Here is a 22766-nt window from a genome sequence, read left to right as displayed (position 1 = left end):
GGCATTAAGTATCAATTTCAGGTAATTTCTCATATTGTTTGAAGGGAGGGGAAGGCATGGTGTATGTCACAGCACCCCGTAGAGTATCATTTCTCATGAAAGTGCATTTCAATATATGGGATTCGGAATTGGTTGGTTAACTGTTATGTGCTTCAAGTCGAGTGATATCTTTTTTTAATATTGTGCTAACAATCCAATAATCTCCAATGCATATAAAATAGGTACCGACTACAAAACAGATTCACGATGACCCCGGCTAACTTGATTGAAACGGACCGGCAATCGGGACCAGGGGGAACCTCCGTACTTGAATCCGGGGTAAACGCGTACGTATAAGTACATGACTCGTCATTCCGCGAACAGAGTCCGTTCATATCCATATCCACTAAGGATTTCGCCTACCTACATACCTACGATGTGGACGAAGTAAGGTACTCGAGAATGCTCGATCGGTCGTCCGTCATCTGACCAAAGCGGGGTCTAGTCTTCGTTATTGGAGCCAAGCCTACCTCCATATGTAGGTGAGGCACACTGTTTCGTCGTTGCCATTAGCAACCCAAGTGTATGAATCGTAGCATCGTGGCCCAGACTCTCAGTTGGAGGTCCGCCTGCGCAGGGGTAATATCCCAAAGTTATGTCCGAATAGGAGTTCGCGAACCATGTGTTTGCCTATAATCTGGAGAAAGATCTAGACGAATTGGAAGCCTCGCCACTTTTATTGGTCGAATTGCTAGGCAATAAGCCAATTGATAGCAGGATGAAGCTGTATGGTCCATAACAAACATGACCTCGACGTCGTCAAAATCCCTCTGCTCATTTAATCACACTCGTGATTGGCAATGTGCAAATACCCAATGACTTGAATGTTGGTTCTAGAACACCACCTTATCGGTTCTTACGTAGGTGGCGAACGCGTGTTCACCATATTGGTATCGATTCTATCATATTCCCACGTGTCGCTGGTGACGATAGCCTCGAAAACGAAGGGGGCCTTTAAGACGAACCACGGATAAAATTGCCGACTAGATCTCTGGAGATTGGAGGAGCCAACCCATGTATGTGGTTCAAGGCAAACCGCCAATTAGTCCTTATATCACGCTAAACTAGACGATTAAAGCCGGAAGGAACCATCATATAGTGAGAGTTATGTGATTGATCCTTTCGAGGTAAGATGTGCCTCCATCGTCGATTATATTAGGTAATTGATCACATAAATGTCTTAGGTGGCCCCCTCTAGAGGCTGACGGGGACCCCAAAAAGCCCTGATCAACCAATACTTGGACTAAAGGCGCAGGTGTCGCCTGACCAAGATAGTGTGGTCTTGTTGGTGGGCAACCTTCAAACCTATCGGGTAGTTAACTATGCGGTCCCCTGCGGGGTAAGCTGAGGCCCATACGAATACATTGTCGATCTTGAGGGATGGATAGACAAGCGCTGCAATAATCTGATTATTAGGAGGCGCGTCTAGGTAGAAGACATCGGGCGAATGAAACGGCGTATGGTTTTGGGGTAGAGCAAAAGAACCGCCTTCGGCATTGGTCGATATGGGAATGCAACCCCGATATGATAAAACGGCCTCAACGTTGTTAGTGTAATGCAATGACGACGTTCACCGTCATATCAATCTGCTTATACAGCTAGATTTATTAGGTGTTTGTACATCCCACTGATTAGACCACAAAATCCGTATGGTCTGGTTCTGTTATCACCCGGATGAGCCACGAAGCACGACCGCAAAGTTGTTCCTAGAATGGCCAGATCGAAGTTCAACTTTCTTGAACGTTGCAGAGGATGACTGGACAGGAGATTTCCGGATCCAAAGGTAATATACGAGCCTCTGGGTGATCTTGCTCTTGGCTTTCACATATCCTAAAGTATTCATAATCGTTTCCATATGAGGCTCATTCATATATCTCGAGTTGGTGACGCACTAAATGCTCAGCAATCAGCAACTTTCGTCATAACAGCGAATAAGCATTTCGATTGTTATTATGTATTACATAAAGATTATGAAAGAGGAGCCTCGAGGATTCAATGTCCTTTGGGACATCACGGGGACGGCATAGACGCCGGGGCCTTCACTTACTGGCGCAGGTAGAACCATAAATAAACTCGGGAATAGATCATGTAGTTCAGACGAGCAATCTGTGTTGGGCTGCTTTAGGAAATCCAGGGTCCGAAGGAGCATCTCACCTCGTCCTATGGCGTCGGGAACGAAATTTAAGACCAGTGAAAGGCTAATGATGTCGAATAGTTCAGACTCATCCTTAGGAAGTGGCCTCTTCATGAAATCCTGTTGTATGATACCATCGGTTTGGCTGTTCAAGTCTATCCTTTCCACGTCAAATAGCCTACTTCTTGAACACATGTTCGTAGTGCTTAATGCTCCAACTTCGAGCATTTTCAAGCGGGTCTCTGCAGAAGTCCCTGCAGAAGAACTGGGAACAGGACCATCTGATTTAATCCATTCCATTAGTACATGAGAACTATCTCCCCCGCGGTCGAGTCGTTGGCCCTGGAGGCTAGCTTGTTGATACTTCTCGATTCCACCCAAGGCAGCGATCTCACCGTCAATCGCGGCTTCGGCGGCTCGGTCTCCTTTGGCGATGGCCTGTGATTTCTTTTTCTCTAGGAGATGATGAGAGTTGATCAACGCCTTCGTAGCCTTCCTCGATATAGACTTGGGTTTCCGAGTCGTCGGGGGTCGCCCTGCAGCTAAATTCTTCGTGCGGCCTTTCCTCTTTATCGTCATCGTGAATGTCTGCTATTCAACCAGGCAGGATGGCGGTTGAGCTCCCGCTCATAAAAGTTGCATAATATATTAAAAGTCAAGAGAAGGAATTCGGATGATAGTATGATGAAATCAAAGGACAGTGTATGAAACTCAAGTCATTCAGATGCACTGTCTATTCATAGCAGTTGATAAGTAAAATTGAAGGTGCATCATACAGTATATGTACGGCTCTTACGTAATTCTGATTGGCTCGAACTTTTCGGAGCAGCATTATCTCGAAAATCCGATATCAATCAAATCCCCACTTCGGACTTAGAGTTTTACCCAATCACTTGTCCAGATCTTTCAATTTTACCATTGCCCTAAATTTTCGCTTAGCGAGACCCACGCTACTGTTAGCTTTGTGCTGCACTAAAATTTGATTCTATCAAGAAAACGTGCACGTTTGGAAACTTGAAAGATCTTTCCTCAATCCAGAGTATTTCGACAACGACGACTCTAACGCCAAACGTCAAAACCACGATCACGATGGGTCCTAAAGCTACGAAGGGTATGCCGCCATGAGCCTCGATTTTATTTCAACATGATACTTTTGTCGATATCGGCGCTGTTGTTTCGCGCGCGCGCCTCTCCGGCCGACGCATCTAGCAGAGCAGATCTTGCGAGTTCTGATTAAAGAGCGATTGCTGATGCGTACATTTCTAATATAGGAGGTGCCTCCAAAGCACCAAAGGGTTTGAAGCAGGCCAATGCCGCCGCTAAGGCTGCCCTCCGTGGCGTAAGTTGTCTTGAAGAAGGAAATAATTCTACCGTTGCAGCTGAGGATATTAATTATTCCATAGGATAACTCCCACAAGAAGCGCAAGGTCCGCACCTCAACCACTTTCCACCGACCCAAGACCCTACAGCTCTCGCGCTCTCCTAAGTACCACCGCAAATCTTTCCCCCATGAGCCCCGCCTGGACGAGCACAAGATCATTGTCCACCCGTTGAACACCGAGAGCGCCATGAAGAAGATTGAAGAGAACAACACCCTTGTCTTCATCGTCGACCCCAAGTCCAACAAGGCCCAGATCAAGCAGTCCCTCAAGAAGCTCTACGACATCGACACCGTCAAGATCAACACCCTTATCCGGTAGGTTCCAAAGTTTGAATCATATTTGTATTCTGAGCTACGTGTGCTAACTTCCTGATTAGACCCAATGGTACCAAGAAGGCCTACTGCCGCCTGACTGCCGACGTGGACGCTCTAGACATTGCGGCTACCAAGCTTGCTCTCGTCTAATCGAGTAGTTACGAGGGAGGACACTTGATTTGCGGGATGATTTGGCAACGGGTTAACAGATTAGATGCAGATCCCGAACAGGGACGGACATTTGCATTAGGGCTGGCGTTGCTTTGCCTACGGTTAGGCATATGAGATCAACGGAAAAAGAATTGATTCCCAAACAAATACAAATCGAGTTCCCTTGGGTGATTTGCTTGCTTATGTCCCTATGACCCTGTGACCCTATTATATCCTATCTGAATGCTCCATGAGTAGTGACTTGATGCTTATACACAATACATAGTATGCCTCCATGACTAGCCCGTATATCATCCTTTATACGAATCTGTACGTATTGCGCTCTGACCCAATGATCTATCCGTATAATTCCCACCATAAGAGGTAATTGCTGTAGGATACCATATACCTATATATATATATATATATATATATATAATATCAGGCTTATTTGGTCCGCATGTTTTTTATGTAGTTTATGGAAAAAAAAGTTATGTCGGAGAATCGATCGCAGCAATTGGTCATGCAGGCCGCCTCGTTCTTGTCTAGATCGCCGGACTTTATCGGGCCAGTGATACACTTCTTGAAGCATATATTCGTCAAGTTATGGATGGCTGTCATCGGAGAGAAGTACACGTGTTAGCGAACCGAGCTACTGTTAAAGTCGTCTGTTTCTCTTGGTTGCGCATACAGCGCATAGGGCACGAGAAGGAATATGGCATGCGATGGGATGCGCTGCTCATTCGTGTTTCACGGATGGAACGGAGGGGGAAAATAGGGAGTTGCGGGAAATGGTAATATGATCTGATGCTACGTACCAGCCTGCAATCTAGCTTTTTGGGTCTCGTTATACACGAACTGCTGGAGGTCTTTTTTCTGGTTGTCGTTTAGACTGCTGAGGTCGAGTTCGGTGTTTGGGTCCATTTTGGTGGGTGATCCTTCGTATGCTAGATTTAGGAGGAGCTGAAGAAACCTAGAGGGCAAGTAGTTATCAATGGCAAAATTATTTAGTATTGAGATGTTGAGGTTCGTATGGATATTGAGGTCGATGACGATTTGCGAGGAGGGACATAACCTTGGAAATTTCCTAACTCCCACTTCTTATCTAATCAAAAATACTTCATTTATCGATAAGCTATATATCTAGTAGGTAAAGTCCCTACAAGCTATGCACAACTGTAAATCTAGACAACATGTTCATCGTATATTTCACATATGGCATAGAAAGATGAATTGAGTATCGACGATTTCAGAAGATAGGACTTAAATATACCATAAATTGCTTTTTATATAAAACCTATATGCATTCATCTCCAAAACCAATGCGCCTCACATGCCGCTGTGGATATCCTTTTTGAATTACCAGACAAGATGATCCAGATTCATCTGTTGAAGACCTCGGGAAGTAGATGAATGAAACACCTAAGTAGGTATCATTCATATCGTAATCGCCCAAATGTTTTTAAGGCAATAGAAATCGCCTCGTCTTATTCTGAACTCCCATCCTTTAAGCAGAAGGTGTAGATCTCGTTCCTCAGATGAGGCCATAATCTATATATACTTATAAGGGTTCATAATTCCGTTCTAGTGAATGTGTTAGCATATATATCTGAGCATAGGGAGTTGATGGATACTAACCGGATCGAAGAGTTTCTTGATTTTCTTCATCCACTCTATCATATTATCATTACGACTATAGCCGATGTACTTCTTCTTTGTCAAGCCCAAGCCGTGTTCAGCACTGATACTACCGTTCTCCTTGCTGACCCATTCATAGACGAATGGCTCAAGAGCTTCTTCCACCTTCTTATTGTATCCTCGCACTGCGATATTAAGATGCAGATTCGAATCACCCATGTGACCATACCCAACCACATCCACGACAGGATAGTCATCAGTATCGCCTTTCAGTCCCATGCTTTCAAGTCTCGTTCTTACATCTTCCACAAGTTGATACATGGACTTTAGCGGAATCGAGAGATCGTATTTATAGACCCCTCCCCAATGGCCTAGGGTTTCCGTGATACCCTCTCTCTGACTCCAAAGTGCCCTGAATTGAGTTTCATCCTGCGCCACAACACCATCGGTCACGATTTCTTTGGTCATAATGTCTTCAAGGAATTTCTCCAACTTCGCGTTGTCATGTTCAGAATCTGACCCACTTGTCTCTATGAGACAGTAGAATGGGTGCTCCCCTTCTAGCGGCCGCTTGTTCTCCTTTACCTTGTGGAATATGTCCTGGCTTTGGGAATCCATCATCTCGAAAGCTGAAAGAATTTCGCCTAGCTGCGTTTTGGCTTCTCTGAAAGCTTGCAGAAGTTTATCGTATGATTCGACGCTGAGGAAAGCAACATTGACAGCCTTTGATCGCTTGGGGCATTGTATCGAAACCGCGGTGATCATACCAAGGGTCCCCTCCGCGCCGATGAAGAGCTGTTTCAAGTCGTAACCGGTGTTGTTCTTTCGTAGCTTACTTAAGTCATCTACAATCATCCCATCAGGTAGAACAGCCTCAATCCCTAAAACGGTACCATGTAAACTTCCATAGCGGAGCAATCTGAGCCCACCGGCATTGGTCGAGACATTACCACCGATATGACAAGAGCCTTTCGCGCCTAGATCTAAGGGGAAAATGTAACCCTTCTCGGCGAGAAATTGATCGGCTACTTCTAGCACGACACCAGAATCGGCGACTAAAATACCGCTATCTTCGTCGAAAAATCGGATTTGGTTCATTCGGCTAGTGCTGACAACAATCTCGTCAAAAACGGGTACGGAACCACCGACCAAACCAGTATTACCACCTTGGGGGACAACGGCCAGCGATTTTTCGGTGCAATATTTGAGGATCTTGCTGACATCCTCTGTCGATCCGGGCTTCAATACCAATTTGCAGTGGCCCTGGAATTTGCGCATCCAATCGAGGTTGAAAGGTTCTATCTCATCTTCCGCGGCATCGGCGGTCACGCCATCGATCACGGCAGACTCTTTGCCGAGAATCCCCTTGAAATAATCGACATGCTCTTTTGTTAATTGCGCAAACCGACTGTCTCGTTTGAGTTCGGGGTAAGATTCTGTTGTAAACTTGGCGGCTCGTGCACTTGAGTCTCGAAATCGTCTCGGTGTGGTACTCGATATATGCCGAGTGGCGTACACGGCGGGGTTGATGGTCGTCGCAGATTTTCTCAGGCTAGGTGCTCCTATCCGCCGCAAGACTGGAGCAAGTCTTGACCTGCTGGCCATGACTGCGATTTTAAACAAATCAGATAGGATGGGAAACGACCCGAGTAGAAGGTAAAAAAAAAAAGAAAAAGAAAAAAAGTAACTTTTTTCAAAAATTCAATTCTCAAATGACGCGGCTATTAGACGATTGTACCTAATACTGGACGGCGAAACTCAATCTCCATCGCTATCGATAGGAAAGTAGTTGCTGCAGATCTTAGGTTGGGTCCCGAGGTTACCTACTTCCAATTCGGGGAACGAGCTAGACTCAGCCCACGATTTTTGTTTATCGATAGAAATGAAGCGCAGAGAAGTGGGATAAGTGGGCACCGGGTAGGGTTAGCCGTAAAACGTTAAGCGGGGCGGGAAATAGGGGATCCCCTGGGCAACCAATTGTGGAAGATTTGACAAGGAAGACAACAGGTACAATTGTACACAATTAAACATAATCATGCAGAAGCCTTCCCAAACCTGGTAACCCAATGCAACGTTATTAACAACAGCAACCAGCCAGCAACTAGCCAGCAACTCGGGAAGACGAAGGACAGAATACCATGGTCCATATCGTCCTACGCCCTGCGTCCTGCGAGTTTATCTGCATTCTGCATTCTCTATTACTCCTCTCCATCCAAACTTTCCACTCTCCCAATTATAACACGAACCTCACGATCCTTTTTCGGTCCCACGCCCTATCCTCCCATCCTATCCTATTCTATCCTATCGTGGCCCGCCGTGACGTCTTTTCGTCTTTTAATAGCTAACCCCGGAATTACGAACACTTCGAAGCATCCTACCATTCTACCAACCTACCTATCTTAACCTACCTATCTTAACCGACCATAATCCGAACCCATTTCTTTCAATCTACCCTCCTTTATTCTTTGTATCTCGCCTCCGACTTTAGCAAAATACGCACTAGTCGAAGGTGAAGATACCACGATAAATACCACCACATATTATTGAATCGCATCTACTAGCCTTACCGCCTGAAGCCTCCCCTGAGCCCCCGAGGGGCCATACCCGACCAAGATGGCTCACCAATGGATCAATGTCCAACAGAAGACTTTTACGAAATGGTTAGCCAGTAATTCTTGATCCCGTCTTAATTAACCATGAGACATGTTTCTCCTTTACTAGCCGACGGGAAGTGGAGCTAATATGATTGGAATGCTAGGATGAATACCAAGATTTTGCAGAGGGGTGTAGTTGTAAAAGATCTCGTTGAGGATTTACGTGATGCCGTAAGTTGATAATGAAATACCATATTGATTACCTCTGCTAACTTCGTCGTTCAAGGTTCTTCTAATACACCTTCTCGAATGCCTGTCGAGCGAATCGTTAGGACGATATGCGGCGAAACCGAAGTTGCGAGTACAGAAGTTCGAGAATGCCAACACGGCTCTCGACTTTATTAAATCGAGGGGGATTCAGATGACCAATATAGGCGCAGAAGATGTAGTCGACGGCAATCGCAAGATCATTCTGGGTCTAATCTGGACCCTAATTTTGAGATTCACCATTAGCGACATCAATGCCGAGGGTATGACAGCAAAGGAGGGTCTCCTATTGTGGTGTCAACGTAAAACAGCATGTTACGACGAAGTTGAGGTTCGTGATTTCAGTAGTAGCTGGAATGACGGGCTCGCCTTCTGCGCGCTGTTGGATATCCATCGACCCGACCTGATCGATTACGATGCCTTAGACAAATCAGATCACCGTGGAAACATGCAACTAGCTTTCGAGATCGCTCATAAGGAGATCGGAATTCCCGAGCTGCTAGATGTCGAAGATGTTTGCGATGTCGCTAAACCAGATGAAAGGAGTTTGATGACGTATATCGCTTATTGGTTCCACGCTTTCTCGCAGATGGAGAAGGTCGAGAATGCCGGCCGTCGAGTGGAGAAGTTCGTTAATAACATGCAAGGGGCTTGGGAGATGCAGAGCGCCTACGAGAAGCGGATGGCGGAGTTGTTGAGGCAGATCAGAGAGCAAATAGAACAGTGGCAGCAATCAACTTTCGAAGGTACCTATGCCGATGCGAAGAAGCAGGCAACCGAATTCGCGTCTTATAAAAGGGGTAAGAAGAGACAATGGGTCGCCGAAAAGAGTGACCTAGCCACGTTATTAGGAAACATCAAGACCAAGCTAGGCACGTACCGACTTAGAGCCTACGAGCCGCCACCTGAGTTGTCGTTAGAGACCACCGACAGGGAGTGGACTAGGCTAACCGAAACCGAGATGATGCGTGCCCAGCTTATTAACGAGACTATTAGAGAGTAAGCTGTAACGCCAAGCATCTGCTTGATATACCACCCGCTAACTATACTTGCAGCATCAAAAATGCCCTCCGAAAGTCATTCGCCGACAAGGCGAACGATTTCGCGTTGGCCCTTAACACCATGCAGATCGCCATCTCGGGTCTCGAAGGTGATGTGGAAGACCAGTTACTGCATGTGCGACGGCTGAGCGACAGCCTACCACCCCTGGACGCGTACCTGGAGAAGATTGCGGCTGTCGACGCTAAGTGCCAAGAAGCCAACATCGAAGAGAACGATTTCACAACCTACACCTACGATGAGCTGTTGTACGAACTAGGGCTCGTCAAGTCGTCCGTGCAGAAGAAGCTAGCTTTCCTCGAGAACCAGATGGTAGCGCGCAGCATGACGAACCTGACGCCGATCCAACTTGAGGAGTTTGAGTCCGTGTTCCGACACTTCGACCGCGACGACACGAACTCGCTCTCGGAGCTAGAGTTCTCGGCGGCGCTTGCGTCTTTGGGACTAGTCTTTAGCGAGGATGAGATGCACGACTACTTCTTGGAGACGTCGCACGGGCGCGACCGCGTCACGTTTGAACAGTTTATCCGGTTCATGGTGGACGTGACGGAGGATCAGAACACCGCCGAACAGGTGTTCCAGTCATTCCGCGAGGTTGCCGACGGCAAGCCGTACGTCACGGAGATGGACCTGCGCCACTCGCTCGTTCCCGATGAGGTCATCGAGAAGCTCTGCGAGATCGTGCCCGCACACCACGGCCCCGATATGGCCCAGGATCGCGGTGTGCCGCAGTACGACTACATCAGCTTCATGGAAAAACTCATCACTGGCCCCGAGCAACAAAATGGGCGCGGCACCCCTGGTAGTAGTAATGGTAGTGGCCCGCTCCAGGATATAACGAACGGCCGCGCCAGCCCCCCGAAGAAGAGCAATGGTAACGGATACCACTAAGCGCTTCTCCAAGCCTCGGCCTTGATCTCTCGGCGAGGCTAGCTCAACCGCTATATAATAAGTCGAACGTGTCAGACTGCGTTTTGTGTACTTACCTACTCACTTACAACCACCACCTTCTCTTCACTTCTCCTTTCTTCTTCTCTTCGTGGGCTCAGTCCCGGTCCTAGGCGGAGGATCGGAACGTATACGTAGGGACGGGATCACAAAAAAACCACGACTTTTTTATTTTATCTATCTAGCTAGCTAAATCTCGGAAGTTGAGCAAACCTTGGGTAAGGTAGGCTTATCAGGCTTCTACGATGGTCCGTGCTTATTCACATCACACACACACACACACTACTAGGTACACAGACGTACGCGTAATAAGGGGAGGAGGGGAAGCAAGGTCGTTGAAGGGAGGGAGGGAGATTACTGTAGGTACCGATATGGGACACGCAGAGAGAGATGTACAGAAGTGAGTTCGTTGGAGGAGGAGAGCTTCAGAGCTTATTAAATAGGTCAATACCTTATAGGGATTAGCATCGATCGGGGTGTTCTTGTCTTGTCTTGTCTTGTGTGTTTGCTGCTGCTGAGATGGATGATGGATGGAAACTTCGCTACGCTACGCGGCCGGGCTCTGATCTGATCTGATTTATTGCTTTTTGCTTTTTCTTTTTCTTGTCATCCCCCCACCATAAGTAGGTAAATTGGGTGGTGGCGTTTGCGAAGGAAATCCTGGGTCCCTTGTTCCGTTAATATATCCCCCTTCTTTGATTTATAGATATGAAGATATATATTTCCATATAACTGTTCTTACGTGATATGTGCTTGTTCGATAGTCACTTAAGTTGAAAGCGAGACTAGAGGAGGTAGTTTAGATGTGAGTAGTGCTATTGACCGTCTTCATGTAAATTCGCCTTTCTATATCAATGCCAATCAGCCACCTCATTTAAATCGCAATGTCCGCGGTGTATAAACTCCGAACTCCATGCAATATGTACCGTAGATGTATCCCTATGGACCGAAGACACCACACACACGTTTATCTAAGTACCTATACTTGCCAAATAAAGGAATGCAGAAAGCCAGCCCGTCTATTCCTTGAAAGCATCCATGTCCTTGAGGGCACCGGCCAGTCGACGGTAATCCCGTAGTAGCTCCAAGACGTCACCAATTCTGAGATCCGCCGGATTCTGGAGATCCATGAATTTCTTTTTGGGCGGATCGACTTTGAGTACATCTTTCGGCGGCAATGCCGCTGCGATATCTGGGAATGCCTAGGTATAAAAATTAGCGCTTCAAATCAACGTATTATGCCTGTGCAATTCTCACCGTAGCTAAGTCACCACCATCTGCTGTCTTGGTTGTACCGTCTTTCGTTGGTGTAACAGGGAGTGTTGTCGCGCGTCCAAAACCGCGCATCATGCTCATTCCCGAGAAACGATTCATGGGATTTAAAGAATTCCCAAAATTCCGCATCGATTCAACCAAAGCTGGGTTAGAAGACGCAGGTGAAGACCCTTCAGCCGCAGCAGCTGGCTTCTCCTTGTTATCTTCGGCAAAGACCACCTTCTTAGTAGAACTACTCGCGCTCCTAGCACTCCTTGTGCTGTCTGTGCTTCGGTCCCTTGACACCTTCCTACCCCCAAGTAGGGTTAACATTTTATCATCTTTTGCGACTGCGGGCTGTTTTGTATCATCTCCGCCTCCTTGCACGGAACTACTGCCATCAACGGAAGCATCGTCCTCTGGAGGCGGAGTACCTATGAGTTTCCGGGCCTCATCTAGAGTTCGTGGAACTGCTAATTCTCGCCCACTAGCGGAACTGTCTCGAAGTTTTCCAAGTAGGAATTTGTAGCTGTCGCCTAAACTATTTCCAATTGTTTTGAAGCCCTGGTCGGCGGTGTTGAACAATGAGTCGCTTGCAGTCCCTAGAGCCTGGGCAGGAGTTTGGATAAGATCGCTCAACCGCCGACGTTGAATGGCGGCTCGCAAATCTGTAGATGGAGGTGGGGTTTTTGTGCTTTGGATGGCCTCGGAACTGGCAGTAGCCGAGCTAGGTGCTGGTACGGATAGGCCTGCAGTATAAGCTGGCGGGAAGGTTTCTGTCTTTAGTGTGTCAGACCGACTCTCAGATTTTAGGGGGCCCGACGAAGCCTCGTCTGCTCTGAGGCTTGCAAGATCCACCGTCTGTAGAAAAGTGATTGCGGCTTCGAGATTCGTCAAGCAATATGCAGCTTCTCCCTCTAGCTTTTCTTCCCATCTAAATCTTTGTATAAAATTCAAATCACTGATTACATTGAGCTTTTCTGGTGGCATGGTTATCAAGGTGTAGATAAGCATCGGCATGATTTCATCGGCGGATGAGGAAGGGTGGAAATGAGATAATGTATCAACGATACTTTTATGAGCGGCTTTGAGGTGGTTTAGTTTGCCGAGAGGATATCTCTTTTCGTGCATCATGATCAAGTCTTTCCGGGCCTGATCCAAATATCCCCGGATTTCCTCTTGCTGCTTCGCGAGGCCTTCGGGGGTGTTCTCGGCAGGGGTTCCGAGGTCAACACCCAGGTCTATAGGACCAATACCCACAAGAGCTAGCGCGGCAGTCTTGGATCTCAGACTATCATCCTGCGCCTCATCTTGAGTAGTCCTGTGGCGATATATACGATCATATATGCCTTCACAAAGTCGTCTCTCAACAGCTTCTTCGAGTAGAATCCTTTTCTGCTCTAACGCTTTTCGAGCTCGTTTTCTATCGGCAAACTCTTCAGCCGTGAGCATTTGTTGCTCTTCTTTCGTTGGCGTTGTTTTTGTCTTGTCCTTGTTACTAAAAGACGCCGCTTTGGATCTTAACAAGCTAGCCGCAGATGCTCTCGAATAGCTCGAAGGGGTGGGTGAAATCTCTCGGGTTTGTCGAGTAGCTAAACTATCTATATGGGTTCGTATGTGTGAAGCGGCAACATGATAGAAATCTTGAAATAGCCTGGAAAGCTTATCGATATTTGGTGGTGTCGGATGGACTTTGGCAGACAGAGAATCGATGAAACTAAGATTGATTATTAGCTACGCCCAAGACGGAGGAGAGGTCGGTTTAACTCAACTTGTCTGTCTTGCTCACTAGTTCGATAGGTATCTCATCCATATCCACAGAAGCCCGGGGAGCTTCAACTACATCATCGGCTGTTTCCGACTCGAAGGTATCGAGCCTCCCCTTGAGTTGCCACTCTGGAGGGGTTTCTTGTATAACGGTAACTCTCGGTGGAGTAGTATTTTCTATAGTATTTGCGCGTTGAACGTGAGGTCGGGACTCATTCGATTCCGAATCATGGTGACGAGGGAAAGTACTCGAACTCGAAAGTGACCCAGGCTTAGGCTCGGAGCCTTTAGGCGGAGTGGGCGGCATGAAGAGATGGGATAATCTAGACGCCATAAGTTTCTCTTCTCAGGAGATGAAGGAGTTCTCGAAATTCAGTTGAAATTCAGCAGTCAAGGAAAAAGATCAGATGAGCATTGAATATTAAACAAAGATATGAAACTTGTAAGTTGCAGGGACTCGGATACTCAGGAGCTCAGGGACTCAGGGACTCAGGGACGTAATACCAGTTGATCTTCTCTCCACTACAGACGGGGAACACGAGATGACTTCAAGGCACAAGACAACGTTATGTAAATGGTATTATGTCTCTATCAGACGGTGATAGGCAAAACTGGAGCCATCGAGAATAAACAGGATAATTACGAGGATATATTTGGCATAAATGTTTGACGTAGTCGATTGCCCGATTGAAGTTGTCGTTGAACCGTTGGACCGTTAGATCGTTAACTTTCCACTTTACTTCGTATGCATGAACATGAAATACCGAATACCTTGCATAAACCTTCAACCTGACAGAACTTCAGAAGCTGGCTGGCTGGCCTCTAGGTTTGGCGTGCTCCACTTTAACTAGCCTTGTGTCAGGGGTAGGGTAGCGCTAAAGGCGGGCGGCCTGCCATTCGGGTACTAGAGTCGTTACACAATACATCTCATTGTGCATATAAAAACTTACTAGCTACTTCTAACGAATCTCGAATACTCGATCAAACATCTCCAAGGTTTCTCCTCACCTTGCTATATTTATACTCGTGCCCTTCGTTTCAAACGCTACTATCATATGTTGTTAGATGAGCGCATGATGACTGGGCGCTGACCTTATGTACATCCTTGTATGGTTCGCATGCGCTGAGGAGGTCCTAGTACCATTTATGTACCTCTGTACATAGGTCTGCGGAGTCGATCTATGGAACAAACATAATCCGGCATTGTGGATGACGGTATTACATCTTAGATTCTGACCTTGACGACTTCTTTCTGTTACAGGTCACAAGCCACGGGCTAGCCTGTTAGAATTACCTACTCCATACCATCCACTAAGTTGCAGCAGACACGTCGTAGTCTAAAATCCCGTAACCAGTGGACGGGCAAGATAGAAGCGGCTTCGAAGATTGAGCTGCAGATCTGGTGGTCCGCATGAGGCTCGACAATGCACTTCAATTCATTTTTGGGTTGATTGATCGGGAAGAGAATGCCCTTCCATTCCTTCGCCAGGAGAGGGACGAAGGATAGCCGAGCAAGTTCTTGCCTATGTTGGGGAGGTTGGAGTCGATTTAAACGGGTTTACTTGGAAGTTGAACTGTATTCGAAGAGCACCGGCACGACTGAATGGTGATGTATTTGGCATGTTTGAGCCCATTCTTCTATGGGAGTCCCTTAGTAGTTGTGGTTTGGGCTTCGCGAACGATTAGTGAAGTCTTGATCAGTCCGGTATCGCGACTCCTAAGCAACGATCTTCGTCTGTCAGTTTGTTACAGTGTTTACCTATATCATTTTCGTCAGTCGATACTGATACCAACCTTACGCTTGTCCATTAAACAGTTTGTAGGTGTTCGGTAACGATATGTTGCAGAAAGGGGCACGATTTCTATGGATGGAACAATTCGAGATTGAAAAAACCATTCGAGGTTTTGAGGTATTATTAAAAGAGGTATACGATGTCTATAACTCTTGGTATTGTGGATTGAAACCATCCAAAGTCTTGGGTGAGTTTGGGAAATATATACGAAGTTCCTTGCTGAAGACAGGAGATATTGTTCTTGCTAGAATTGCTAATGCTGTTGTCTCTTTCTTAGAGTTAAATCAATCTGAATAGCTCTCTCAGGTGGGAGTTAAGGTAGGTAGTTAAGTGGTTTTGATAATTGAATGTTGCGGAAACTTCATGAGTGTGACCGCGCAATTGTTGTTACACTAGCACGTGACTAAACTCTTAGTGGGGCAGGTTCTTTACCGCTCCTGCGCTTCCGCTTTCATCTCAATGGTTGGGGGTAAGGATCGGTAGTCGGGCATTTCCCTCATGCATCCCTGCAGTAGCTTGTTTAGGTAATACACAAGACCCAACTCTAATCTAATGTTGTCATAGGCGATAGGCAGCGCCACCGTCCACGCGATAAGTGCTGGCTGCAGGTGCGTGTGGGGATTCGAGGTGCCGTGACCACTTACACTTGCCTACCTTAAGTTACCTAGGTAGGCACCTTCATTCCATCATTTCATCATCTCACTTCCTATCAAACCGTCTTCTCTTTCTAATCTATTTATTATTGATCTTGTAAACCTATCAACCATATCGTGGAAATCATCCATCTCGTTCTCCTACCTGTTCTACTTCTTCTAGTGTGAAGCAACCATGGTTGCGAGGCGGAAACGACCAGCCTCAACTTGTCGCTCTGCCGGCAGAGTTACAGCTCGACTACTCTTATCATTCCTTGCCGTTTCCGCCTCTCCGGCCGTTGCTCGAATCCAAAATGCGGAGGCGCTCTTCCCGAACTCACCGATACTTGCGCCTTTGATACCTGAACCACCGCAACCGGCCGAGCACACCTTTACCTTACGTCACATATTCCATCACGGGACGTATCGGCATCCCGGATTACATCGAAGGAAGGACATAGTTGAGCCGGAGGCTGAGGTATGGCTCGCTGGTGGAGATGGGCATCAAGCGGAGCGCATACCGCCCTTGAAGGCAAAGAGTCAACCCCGAAAGATTGAGCGTCTCGTCGACCGACGGCCGAGTACTGTGGATCCATTAGTTGCCGAAGCTCGTCAACGAGGCTATGTTATTGCCAGTGAACCTTCCGCATGGACAGTCGATGAAGTTCTGGGACCCGATGTCTCCCAAAAGGAAACTGTGTTGACTATGGCACTAATAGCGTCTGATGCTTACGTGGAGAACCCCACACAACCAGACTGGGACGAAGTCGGTGAGCCATTCAACCGAAGTGCGGATTTTGGCTGGGAAAGTGATGGGCTGAGGGGACACATTTGGGGAGATGAGACGAATTCTACTATTGTTATTGGTCTCAAGGGAACTTCGCCAGCTGTCTTTGATGGGGAGGGTACCACCACCAATGACAAGATCAACGATAATCTCTTCTTCAGCTGCTGCTGTGCTCAACAAGGTCAATGGTCGTGGCACCAGGTCTGCGATTGCGCAACCAGTACTTATAGCTGCAACAATACTTGCGTGAGAAAAGCCTTACATGACGAAAATCGGTATTACCAAGCAGCTAGGGAGCTTTATGCAAATGTCACCGAGCTTTATCCAGAGTCAAATATCTGGATTTCTGGGCATTCGCTAGGTGGCGCAGTCAGTTCCCTTCTCGGTTTGACGTACGGTCTTCCTGTCGTAACATTTGAGGCTGTTCCAGAAGCATTAGCAGCCGGAAGACTAGGTCTTCCCGTCCCTCCGCATGCGAACCCCGACTTTCCACAGACTCGTGAATACACGGGATCTTATCACTTCGGGCATACAGCCGATCCCATTTATATCGGTACTTGCAACGGTGCGACTGCTTCGTGTTCTTTCGCAGGCTACGCATTAGAGACAGCGTGTCATACTGGCTATGAATGCGTTTATGACACGGTGGCAGACCATGGTTGGCGAGTAGGCATTGGAACTCACAAAATCCGATCTGTGATTAACGACGTCATTCGGAAGTATGACGATGTTCCTGAATGTAAATTTACGCCAGACTGTCGGGATTGTGCGAATTGGAAAATGTATGAGAGTAACAGCACGGAAAGTACCACCTCTTCGAGCAGTTCTACTACGACTAAGACACGTACCCGGACAGCCACATGTCAAACTCCTGGATGGTAAGAAAATTTATCCATTTCTTAGATCTGTTTTACTAACGATTAATAGGTGGGGTTGTCTTGACGAGACTACGACAACAGGCGTGACTACCACTTCAACCACAAGCACATCAACCTCGACATGTAAAACCCCCGGATGGTTCGGCTGCAAGGACGAAATTACCACTACCACTACCAGTGCCACAACCACTTCTTCCTCTACTACTACCACCGCCACCACTACGTGTGAAACTCCAGGCTGGTTTGGTTGCAACGACAAGACGACAACAAGTACAAGTACCGCAACATCGCTACCACAAACACAGAATCACCCCATCACGTCGCCTCCTTCTTTACCCACTTCAGCAGCATCGCCTGAGCCTACACCCACAGGGGAGCCTAAATCCCACTGTCTTCACCGAAACTGGGCCGGGATGTGCAAGGAGTGGTCGAAAGGGCAAGACGACGAATCAGAGGCCGAGTGGGCGAACGAGGAGATATAAGTAGGTCCCCGCAACCTACTATTTTAGTACTATGACTTGTTTTAGCTGGACTAGATTGGGATACACTGTGGGCTCATCGGCGTTTAGTTTGGATCGCATCGTGTTTAAACGACTGGTGTTTTTTTTAACTCTTCAGCGCCGACCTGAAGACTTAACATCATGTCAATAAGATTACATGTCGAGCATTTTCTTGTCTATATCATAGCCCCTACAGCATACTATTGTCACTGCAGGGTTCTTACGTTATTACGCATTTTCAGATACAATCGAATAAGAGAACCATTTATAAATCGAGCCTACATGCGACTAGAGTCCTACTCTTATCATCTCGTCTCCCTAAATTCCCCCCTTTTTGTCGTGATTTTTATCTAACCCTACTTACCTCCTTAGTTACATACCTAGCTAGATCTTACCTACTTTACCACGATTCCAGATTCCTCAACACACACCCCGCCTCCCCATCCGTCCGCGCCGCCAGCTTACCGATGGTATACACAGTCTCACCCAACTCCTCGAACTGCTTCTTAACCGCCTCCGCATCCGCGGGGCTCACTACGGCGACCATACCCACGCCCGTGTTAAACGTGCGCGCCATCTCGCTCGCGTCAACGTTACCCGCTTTCTTTAACCAGCTGAACACGGGCGGTAGAGCCCACGTCGCGACGTCGATGTCGGCGGCTAGGTGTTTCGGCAGCATGCGCGGCACGTTCTCGGTTAGGCCGCCGCCGGTGATATGTGCGAGACCCTTGAGGCGCGGGAGTGTGGCTAGTACTGATTTCACGTAGATCCGGGTTGGTGTGAGCAGAGCTGAACCGACGGTGCGGCCTTGGGAGTCCCAGGGGGCGGGGGCGGCGTAGCTGAGGTTTTCACGCGCGAGGATGCGGCGCACGAGCGAAAAGCCGTTGGAGTGTACGCCGGACGAGGCGAGGCCGAGCAGGACGTCGCCGGCGGCCATGGCATCGTGGCGTGGGAGCCGGCTGCTGGCACGCATAACGCCGATGGCGGCACCCGCGGCGTCGTAGTCGTCTTCCTTGTACATGCCCGGCATCTCGGCTGTCTCACCACCGACGAGCGCGCACCCGGCGTCGCGGCAGCCCGTTGCGACGCTCTCAACGAAGACGGCGGCTACCTCGGGGTCCAGCTTGCTGCACCCGAAGTAGTCGAGGAACATGACGGGCTCGGCGCCCTGTACGACGAGGTCGTTGACGTTCATGGCTACTAGGTCGATGCCCACGGTGCTGTGGTCACGCGTCGCCTGGGCGATCATAAGTTTCGTGCCGACACCATCGATAGCGCCGACCATAATGGGCGCGTCGCTCGAGAAGCCGGCCTTGGAGAGATCAACCTCACCTCCAAAACCGCCTATCTCAGCGTCGGCACCGGCTCTCTTCGTCGATCTAACAGCGGTGCGGATGCGCTCGACGAGCTGGTTTCCGGCGTCAATGCTCACACCTGCTTCCGCGTATGTCAGGGCTTCCTTGGTGTCGGCCGTCGGCTTGAAGGCTCGGTGTGCGATATCCCGACGGTAGTACATCTTATCGAAGTGGATGAGCTTCACGCCCTCGTAGGCCTTGTCGACGGCGGCTCGGAGACTCTCCGCCGCAGTGGCAGTGGCGGCTATCACTCGCCCACCTGCGGTCTGCAATATGCCATTTGCTAGTTTGGTGCCCGCGTGGAATATGTTGATTCCTTCGGGGGGAGTTTGCACGGTCATCTTGTCGCCTTTGGGATAGGACTCGGGATATCCACCCGCGGAAACGACGACGGTCGCGCTAAAGCTTGGCTCGATTTTAATTAGGACACTGTCAAGATAGCGTTCTGAGCATGCTACCATGATCTTAGCTAGATCGGTGTCTTGTGATAGTAGCGGTAGGACAGTCTGGGTCTCCGGGTCTCCGAATCGGACATTGTATTCGAGAACCTTCGGGCCGGTGGAGGTGATCATGAGCCCCGTGAAAAGGATACCGACGAAAGGCATCTCGTCCTTACGCATACCATCAATAGTTGGCTGAATAATATCCCGGTCAATTTGCGCCACAAGGTCTGGAGTTGCGATGTTAGTCGGCGCATAACATCCCATACCACCCGTATTCAATCCCTTATCTCCTTCGCCTATCCTCTTGTGGTCTTGGGCGGGGGGCAGCGATTTTATCGTGTAACCATCACTGAAAGTTAATATGCTCAGCTCATCTCCTGTTAGGAACTCTTCAATAACAACCTCATCTCCGGCAGATCCGAATTCCTTGTCCTGCATAATGTCCTTGAGTGCCTTTTGAGCCTCCTCTTTAGATGTAGGTATAATGACACCTTTTCCAGCCGCTAACCCGCTCGCCTTGATCACCACATCGTGTTGCACCGTATCGAGGTATTCTCGGGCTTTGTTATAGTCTGAGAAGTTCTCATATGCCGCTGTGGGTATGTTGTGCTTCTTCATGAAGTCCTTCGAGAAAGTCTTGCTGCCCTCCATCTGCGCAGCCTTCTTGGACGGTCCGAAGCTCTTAATACCCGCATTCTCGAAGAAATCGACAGCACCGGCTACGAGAGGGGCTTCGGGTCCGGGAACGACGTAGTTGACATTGTTCTTGCGAGCTAATTCGAGGAGTGCCGGGAAATCATCTGCTGATACCGAAGTATTGTTGGTTACTTTAGGGCAGGTCGCTGTGCCTCCGTTTCCTGGTACTGCTATAATGGACTCTACCAGAGACGATTGGCTGAGCTTCCACGCGATCGCGTGTTCCCTCCCCCCATTGCCAATGAGAAGAACACGGAGTGGGTATTCTATTCCCATGGCTGATATTTATAATAAGTCACAAGATTTATATTTCCGACAAGAAGGACCAAATGTGTTCCCTTGAGTCTGGGGGAAGGAATTGTATACTTAAACTCTTTCCAAAATTTTCTAATCGCAAAAATGCCCCTCACCTAAAAACGCTACCCCTCCCCCGCAGTGCAGCGGGACCAGCTGCAGAATGCAGGCTGCATCCATGGATGTACATCATAGCCCGCATAAGTACCTGAGGTCAGGTACTTTGGTAACTACATGTATTAGTACATGTATCAGCATGCAAGCGATCGCGATTGCTTTACTCTGTATATAAAATAGGCACCTATAAATCAGCCACAGTCTTATTAGCTTAGGTCTCTAGTTCGTTCTAATTCTGGCATGTTGATATCTAGAAACTCGAATCATGAAGCCTTCAGATCTGGATATAATTTTAGCTGTGGGGATAGATGAACTTACCTACTTACTAGAAAATGCCTCTAGAAGTATCATCCCGTTTGCCAAAACATTGAAAACTCACTTGCAATTCAAGTAATCAATGTGAAGTCTATTTATACAAGCAACTGAGAAATTGTCACTCGGTCGTTCCTGTGGCAAGAATTTAATCAAAATATATACATACATAGTAGATACATGTATGTAGTTCTAGCCATTCCGGGCATTAGCGTCTATCTGATAAAGTCTATGGCTTGCGCTTAACCTAAATAGGCCGACGATAATGCGGCTAAACCTGGGACTCCCTGGTCAAACCGTATCAAGACAACATCAGCTCATTCGGTTTATCTTGAGGGGTCACGAGCTTCAACACAAGTAACCTCTTCATCAAACCATAGTTTTACTGAATACCATAACCATGTTGTTTATAGGATTGACTGGCTCTATAGCCACCGGAAAATCAACCGTGTCTTCTATTCTTGCCGCACCTCCTTATTCACTTCCAATTATTGATGCCGATGTCTTTGCGCGCAAGGTCGTCGAGCCTGGGACTCGTGGTTATAGAGCCATCGTGAAATATTTTGGCCCTACAACTCCAGATTTACTTGCTCCGATTACGGATTCGATGCCAGCTGATGGCCCAGACGGCAAAGGAAGGCCGCTGAATAGGCAGGCACTAGGCAAGCGTATTTTCGGTAGCAGCGAGGAGCGAAAGAACGATCGAAATGTTCTCAATGAAATCGTTCACCCTGCAGTGAGAAGGGAGGTTTACAAATCCATATTCAGAAACTATCTAGGGGGTAGCTGGGCCGTCGTTCTGGATGTGCCACTGCTTTTCGAGAGTGGATGGGATCGGCTGTCTGGGGTCGTGATGGTAGTAGCTGTCAAAGACCCCAAAGTACAGATGCAAAGACTCAGAAAACGTGATCCTCATTTGAGCCGAGAAGAGGCGCAAAACCGTGTCTTGAGTCAGACGGACGTGAGGCTAAAAGCGAAGAGGTGCGAGGCAAGGGGCAAGGGGAAGGGAGTGGTTATCTGGAACGACGGATCGAAGGATGAACTTAAGGCCAACATAGATGCAGCACTCGCAGAAATGCGAAGAGATAGCCCGCCATGGTGGAATTGGATATGCCTCCTCTGTCCACCAATTGGCGTTGCTGCAGGCGCGTGGGTTTACTGGCAGAATATCAACATCAATAAAAAATGGAGAGAAATGGAAGCGGAGGAGAAGTCGAAGCTATAATCTTGAATTACTACAAGGTACCAATTTACTCCTACACCTGTACACGTTAACCTTACTTTGGTAATCACAGTCACTTTCGATGCGTATTAGGTGGATACTTGGACCCTTGAGTATTTTGTGGTTGCTACCTAATAGACACTATGAGTAGGACGTCATCTGTCGTCGAAATTGGGAAACTACGACCACCA

The 22766-nt window shown here is 47.9% G+C and overlaps 8 protein-coding genes across 8 annotated transcripts; 4 read left to right on the top strand and 4 right to left on the bottom strand.

Moving 5' to 3' along the window:
* Positions 1-1705: 1705 nt before the first annotated feature.
* GGS22DRAFT_190055 (putative methyltransferase-domain-containing protein) lies at positions 1706-2752 on the bottom strand (the record flags this gene model as incomplete). Its single annotated transcript, XM_047964932.1, has 2 exons — positions 1706-1930; positions 2087-2752. 2 exons carry the CDS (start codon positions 2750-2752, stop codon positions 1706-1708), a joined length of 891 nt encoding a protein of 296 aa, XP_047817232.1.
* Positions 2753-3078: 326 nt separating this feature from the next.
* GGS22DRAFT_166857 (60S ribosomal protein L25) lies at positions 3079-4212 on the top strand. The gene is made up of 4 exons (XM_047961914.1): positions 3079-3284; positions 3445-3512; positions 3577-3869; positions 3932-4212. Exons 1-4 carry the CDS (start codon positions 3263-3265, stop codon positions 4017-4019), a joined length of 471 nt encoding a protein of 156 aa, XP_047817231.1. The 5' UTR covers positions 3079-3262; the 3' UTR covers positions 4020-4212.
* A 1040-nt stretch (positions 4213-5252) lies between these two features.
* On the bottom strand, positions 5253-7387 carry GGS22DRAFT_166855 (D-lactate dehydrogenase 2 mitochondrial precursor). Its single transcript, XM_047961913.1, has 2 exons — positions 5658-7387; positions 5253-5603 (listed from the first exon to the last, which is right to left on the bottom strand). Exons 1-2 carry the CDS (start codon positions 7260-7262, stop codon positions 5571-5573), a joined length of 1638 nt encoding a protein of 545 aa, XP_047817230.1. The 5' UTR covers positions 7263-7387; the 3' UTR covers positions 5253-5570.
* Positions 7388-8136: 749 nt separating this feature from the next.
* On the top strand, positions 8137-10619 carry GGS22DRAFT_29926 (calponin homology domain-containing protein). Its single transcript, XM_047966748.1, has 4 exons — positions 8137-8317; positions 8416-8482; positions 8538-9517; positions 9574-10619. The coding sequence occupies exons 1-4, from the start codon at positions 8271-8273 to the stop codon at positions 10466-10468; spliced, it is 1989 nt and encodes a 662-aa protein (XP_047817229.1). The 5' UTR covers positions 8137-8270; the 3' UTR covers positions 10469-10619.
* Positions 10620-11544: 925 nt separating this feature from the next.
* GGS22DRAFT_180530 (uncharacterized protein) lies at positions 11545-13853 on the bottom strand (the record flags this gene model as incomplete). The annotated part of the gene is made up of 3 exons (XM_047963776.1): positions 11545-11727; positions 11783-13496; positions 13552-13853. 3 exons carry the CDS (start codon positions 13851-13853, stop codon positions 11545-11547), a joined length of 2199 nt encoding a protein of 732 aa, XP_047817228.1.
* A 2173-nt stretch (positions 13854-16026) lies between these two features.
* GGS22DRAFT_29897 (alpha/beta-hydrolase) lies at positions 16027-18424 on the top strand. The gene is made up of 2 exons (XM_047966747.1): positions 16027-17636; positions 17686-18424. Exons 1-2 carry the CDS (start codon positions 16168-16170, stop codon positions 18116-18118), a joined length of 1902 nt encoding a protein of 633 aa, XP_047817227.1. The 5' UTR covers positions 16027-16167; the 3' UTR covers positions 18119-18424.
* On the bottom strand, positions 18390-21081 carry GGS22DRAFT_166845 (phosphoribosylamine--glycine ligase). Its single transcript, XM_047961912.1, has one exon. It carries the CDS (start codon positions 20904-20906, stop codon positions 18537-18539), a length of 2370 nt encoding a protein of 789 aa, XP_047817226.1. The 5' UTR covers positions 20907-21081; the 3' UTR covers positions 18390-18536.
* A 565-nt stretch (positions 21082-21646) lies between these two features.
* Positions 21647-22756, top strand: GGS22DRAFT_166844 (dephospho-CoA kinase). Its single transcript, XM_047961911.1, has one exon. The coding sequence runs from the start codon at positions 21754-21756 to the stop codon at positions 22576-22578; it is 825 nt and encodes a 274-aa protein (XP_047817225.1). The 5' UTR covers positions 21647-21753; the 3' UTR covers positions 22579-22756.
* Positions 22757-22766: the final 10 nt, after the last annotated feature.

Source organism: Annulohypoxylon maeteangense (assembly GCF_022496945.1).
Source record: "Annulohypoxylon maeteangense strain CBS 123835 unplaced genomic scaffold GGS22scaffold_12, whole genome shotgun sequence".
In the NCBI taxonomy this organism is placed as follows: Eukaryota; Fungi; Ascomycota; class Sordariomycetes; order Xylariales; family Hypoxylaceae; genus Annulohypoxylon; species Annulohypoxylon maeteangense.
The sequence above is the reverse complement of the archived record's forward strand: the minus strand, read 5'-3'. Positions and strand labels throughout refer to the sequence as shown.

Coding starts and splice junctions, on each gene's coding strand:
- GGS22DRAFT_166855 (XM_047961913.1), bottom strand. CDS start 7,262: ATGGCCAGCAGGTCAAGACTTGCTCCAGTCTTGCGGCGGATAGGAGCA. Junction 5,604..5,657: donor TCAAGAAACTCTTCGATCCG/GTTAGTATCCAT, acceptor CACATTCACTAG/AACGGAATTATGAACCCTTA.
- GGS22DRAFT_29897 (XM_047966747.1), top strand. CDS start 16,168: ATGGTTGCGAGGCGGAAACGACCAGCCTCAACTTGTCGCTCTGCCGGC. Junction 17,637..17,685: donor ACATGTCAAACTCCTGGATG/GTAAGAAAATTT, acceptor AACGATTAATAG/GTGGGGTTGTCTTGACGAGA.
- GGS22DRAFT_166857 (XM_047961914.1), top strand. CDS start 3,263: ATGGGTCCTAAAGCTACGAAGG. Junction 3,285..3,444: donor GGGTCCTAAAGCTACGAAGG/GTATGCCGCCAT, acceptor TTTCTAATATAG/GAGGTGCCTCCAAAGCACCA. Junction 3,870..3,931: donor AAGATCAACACCCTTATCCG/GTAGGTTCCAAA, acceptor CTTCCTGATTAG/ACCCAATGGTACCAAGAAGG.
- GGS22DRAFT_166844 (XM_047961911.1), top strand. CDS start 21,754: ATGTTGTTTATAGGATTGACTGGCTCTATAGCCACCGGAAAATCAACC.
- GGS22DRAFT_166845 (XM_047961912.1), bottom strand. CDS start 20,906: ATGGGAATAGAATACCCACTCCGTGTTCTTCTCATTGGCAATGGGGGG.
- GGS22DRAFT_29926 (XM_047966748.1), top strand. CDS start 8,271: ATGGCTCACCAATGGATCAATGTCCAACAGAAGACTTTTACGAAATG. Junction 8,483..8,537: donor TTGAGGATTTACGTGATGCC/GTAAGTTGATAA, acceptor TCGTCGTTCAAG/GTTCTTCTAATACACCTTCT. Junction 9,518..9,573: donor ATTAACGAGACTATTAGAGA/GTAAGCTGTAAC, acceptor CTATACTTGCAG/CATCAAAAATGCCCTCCGAA.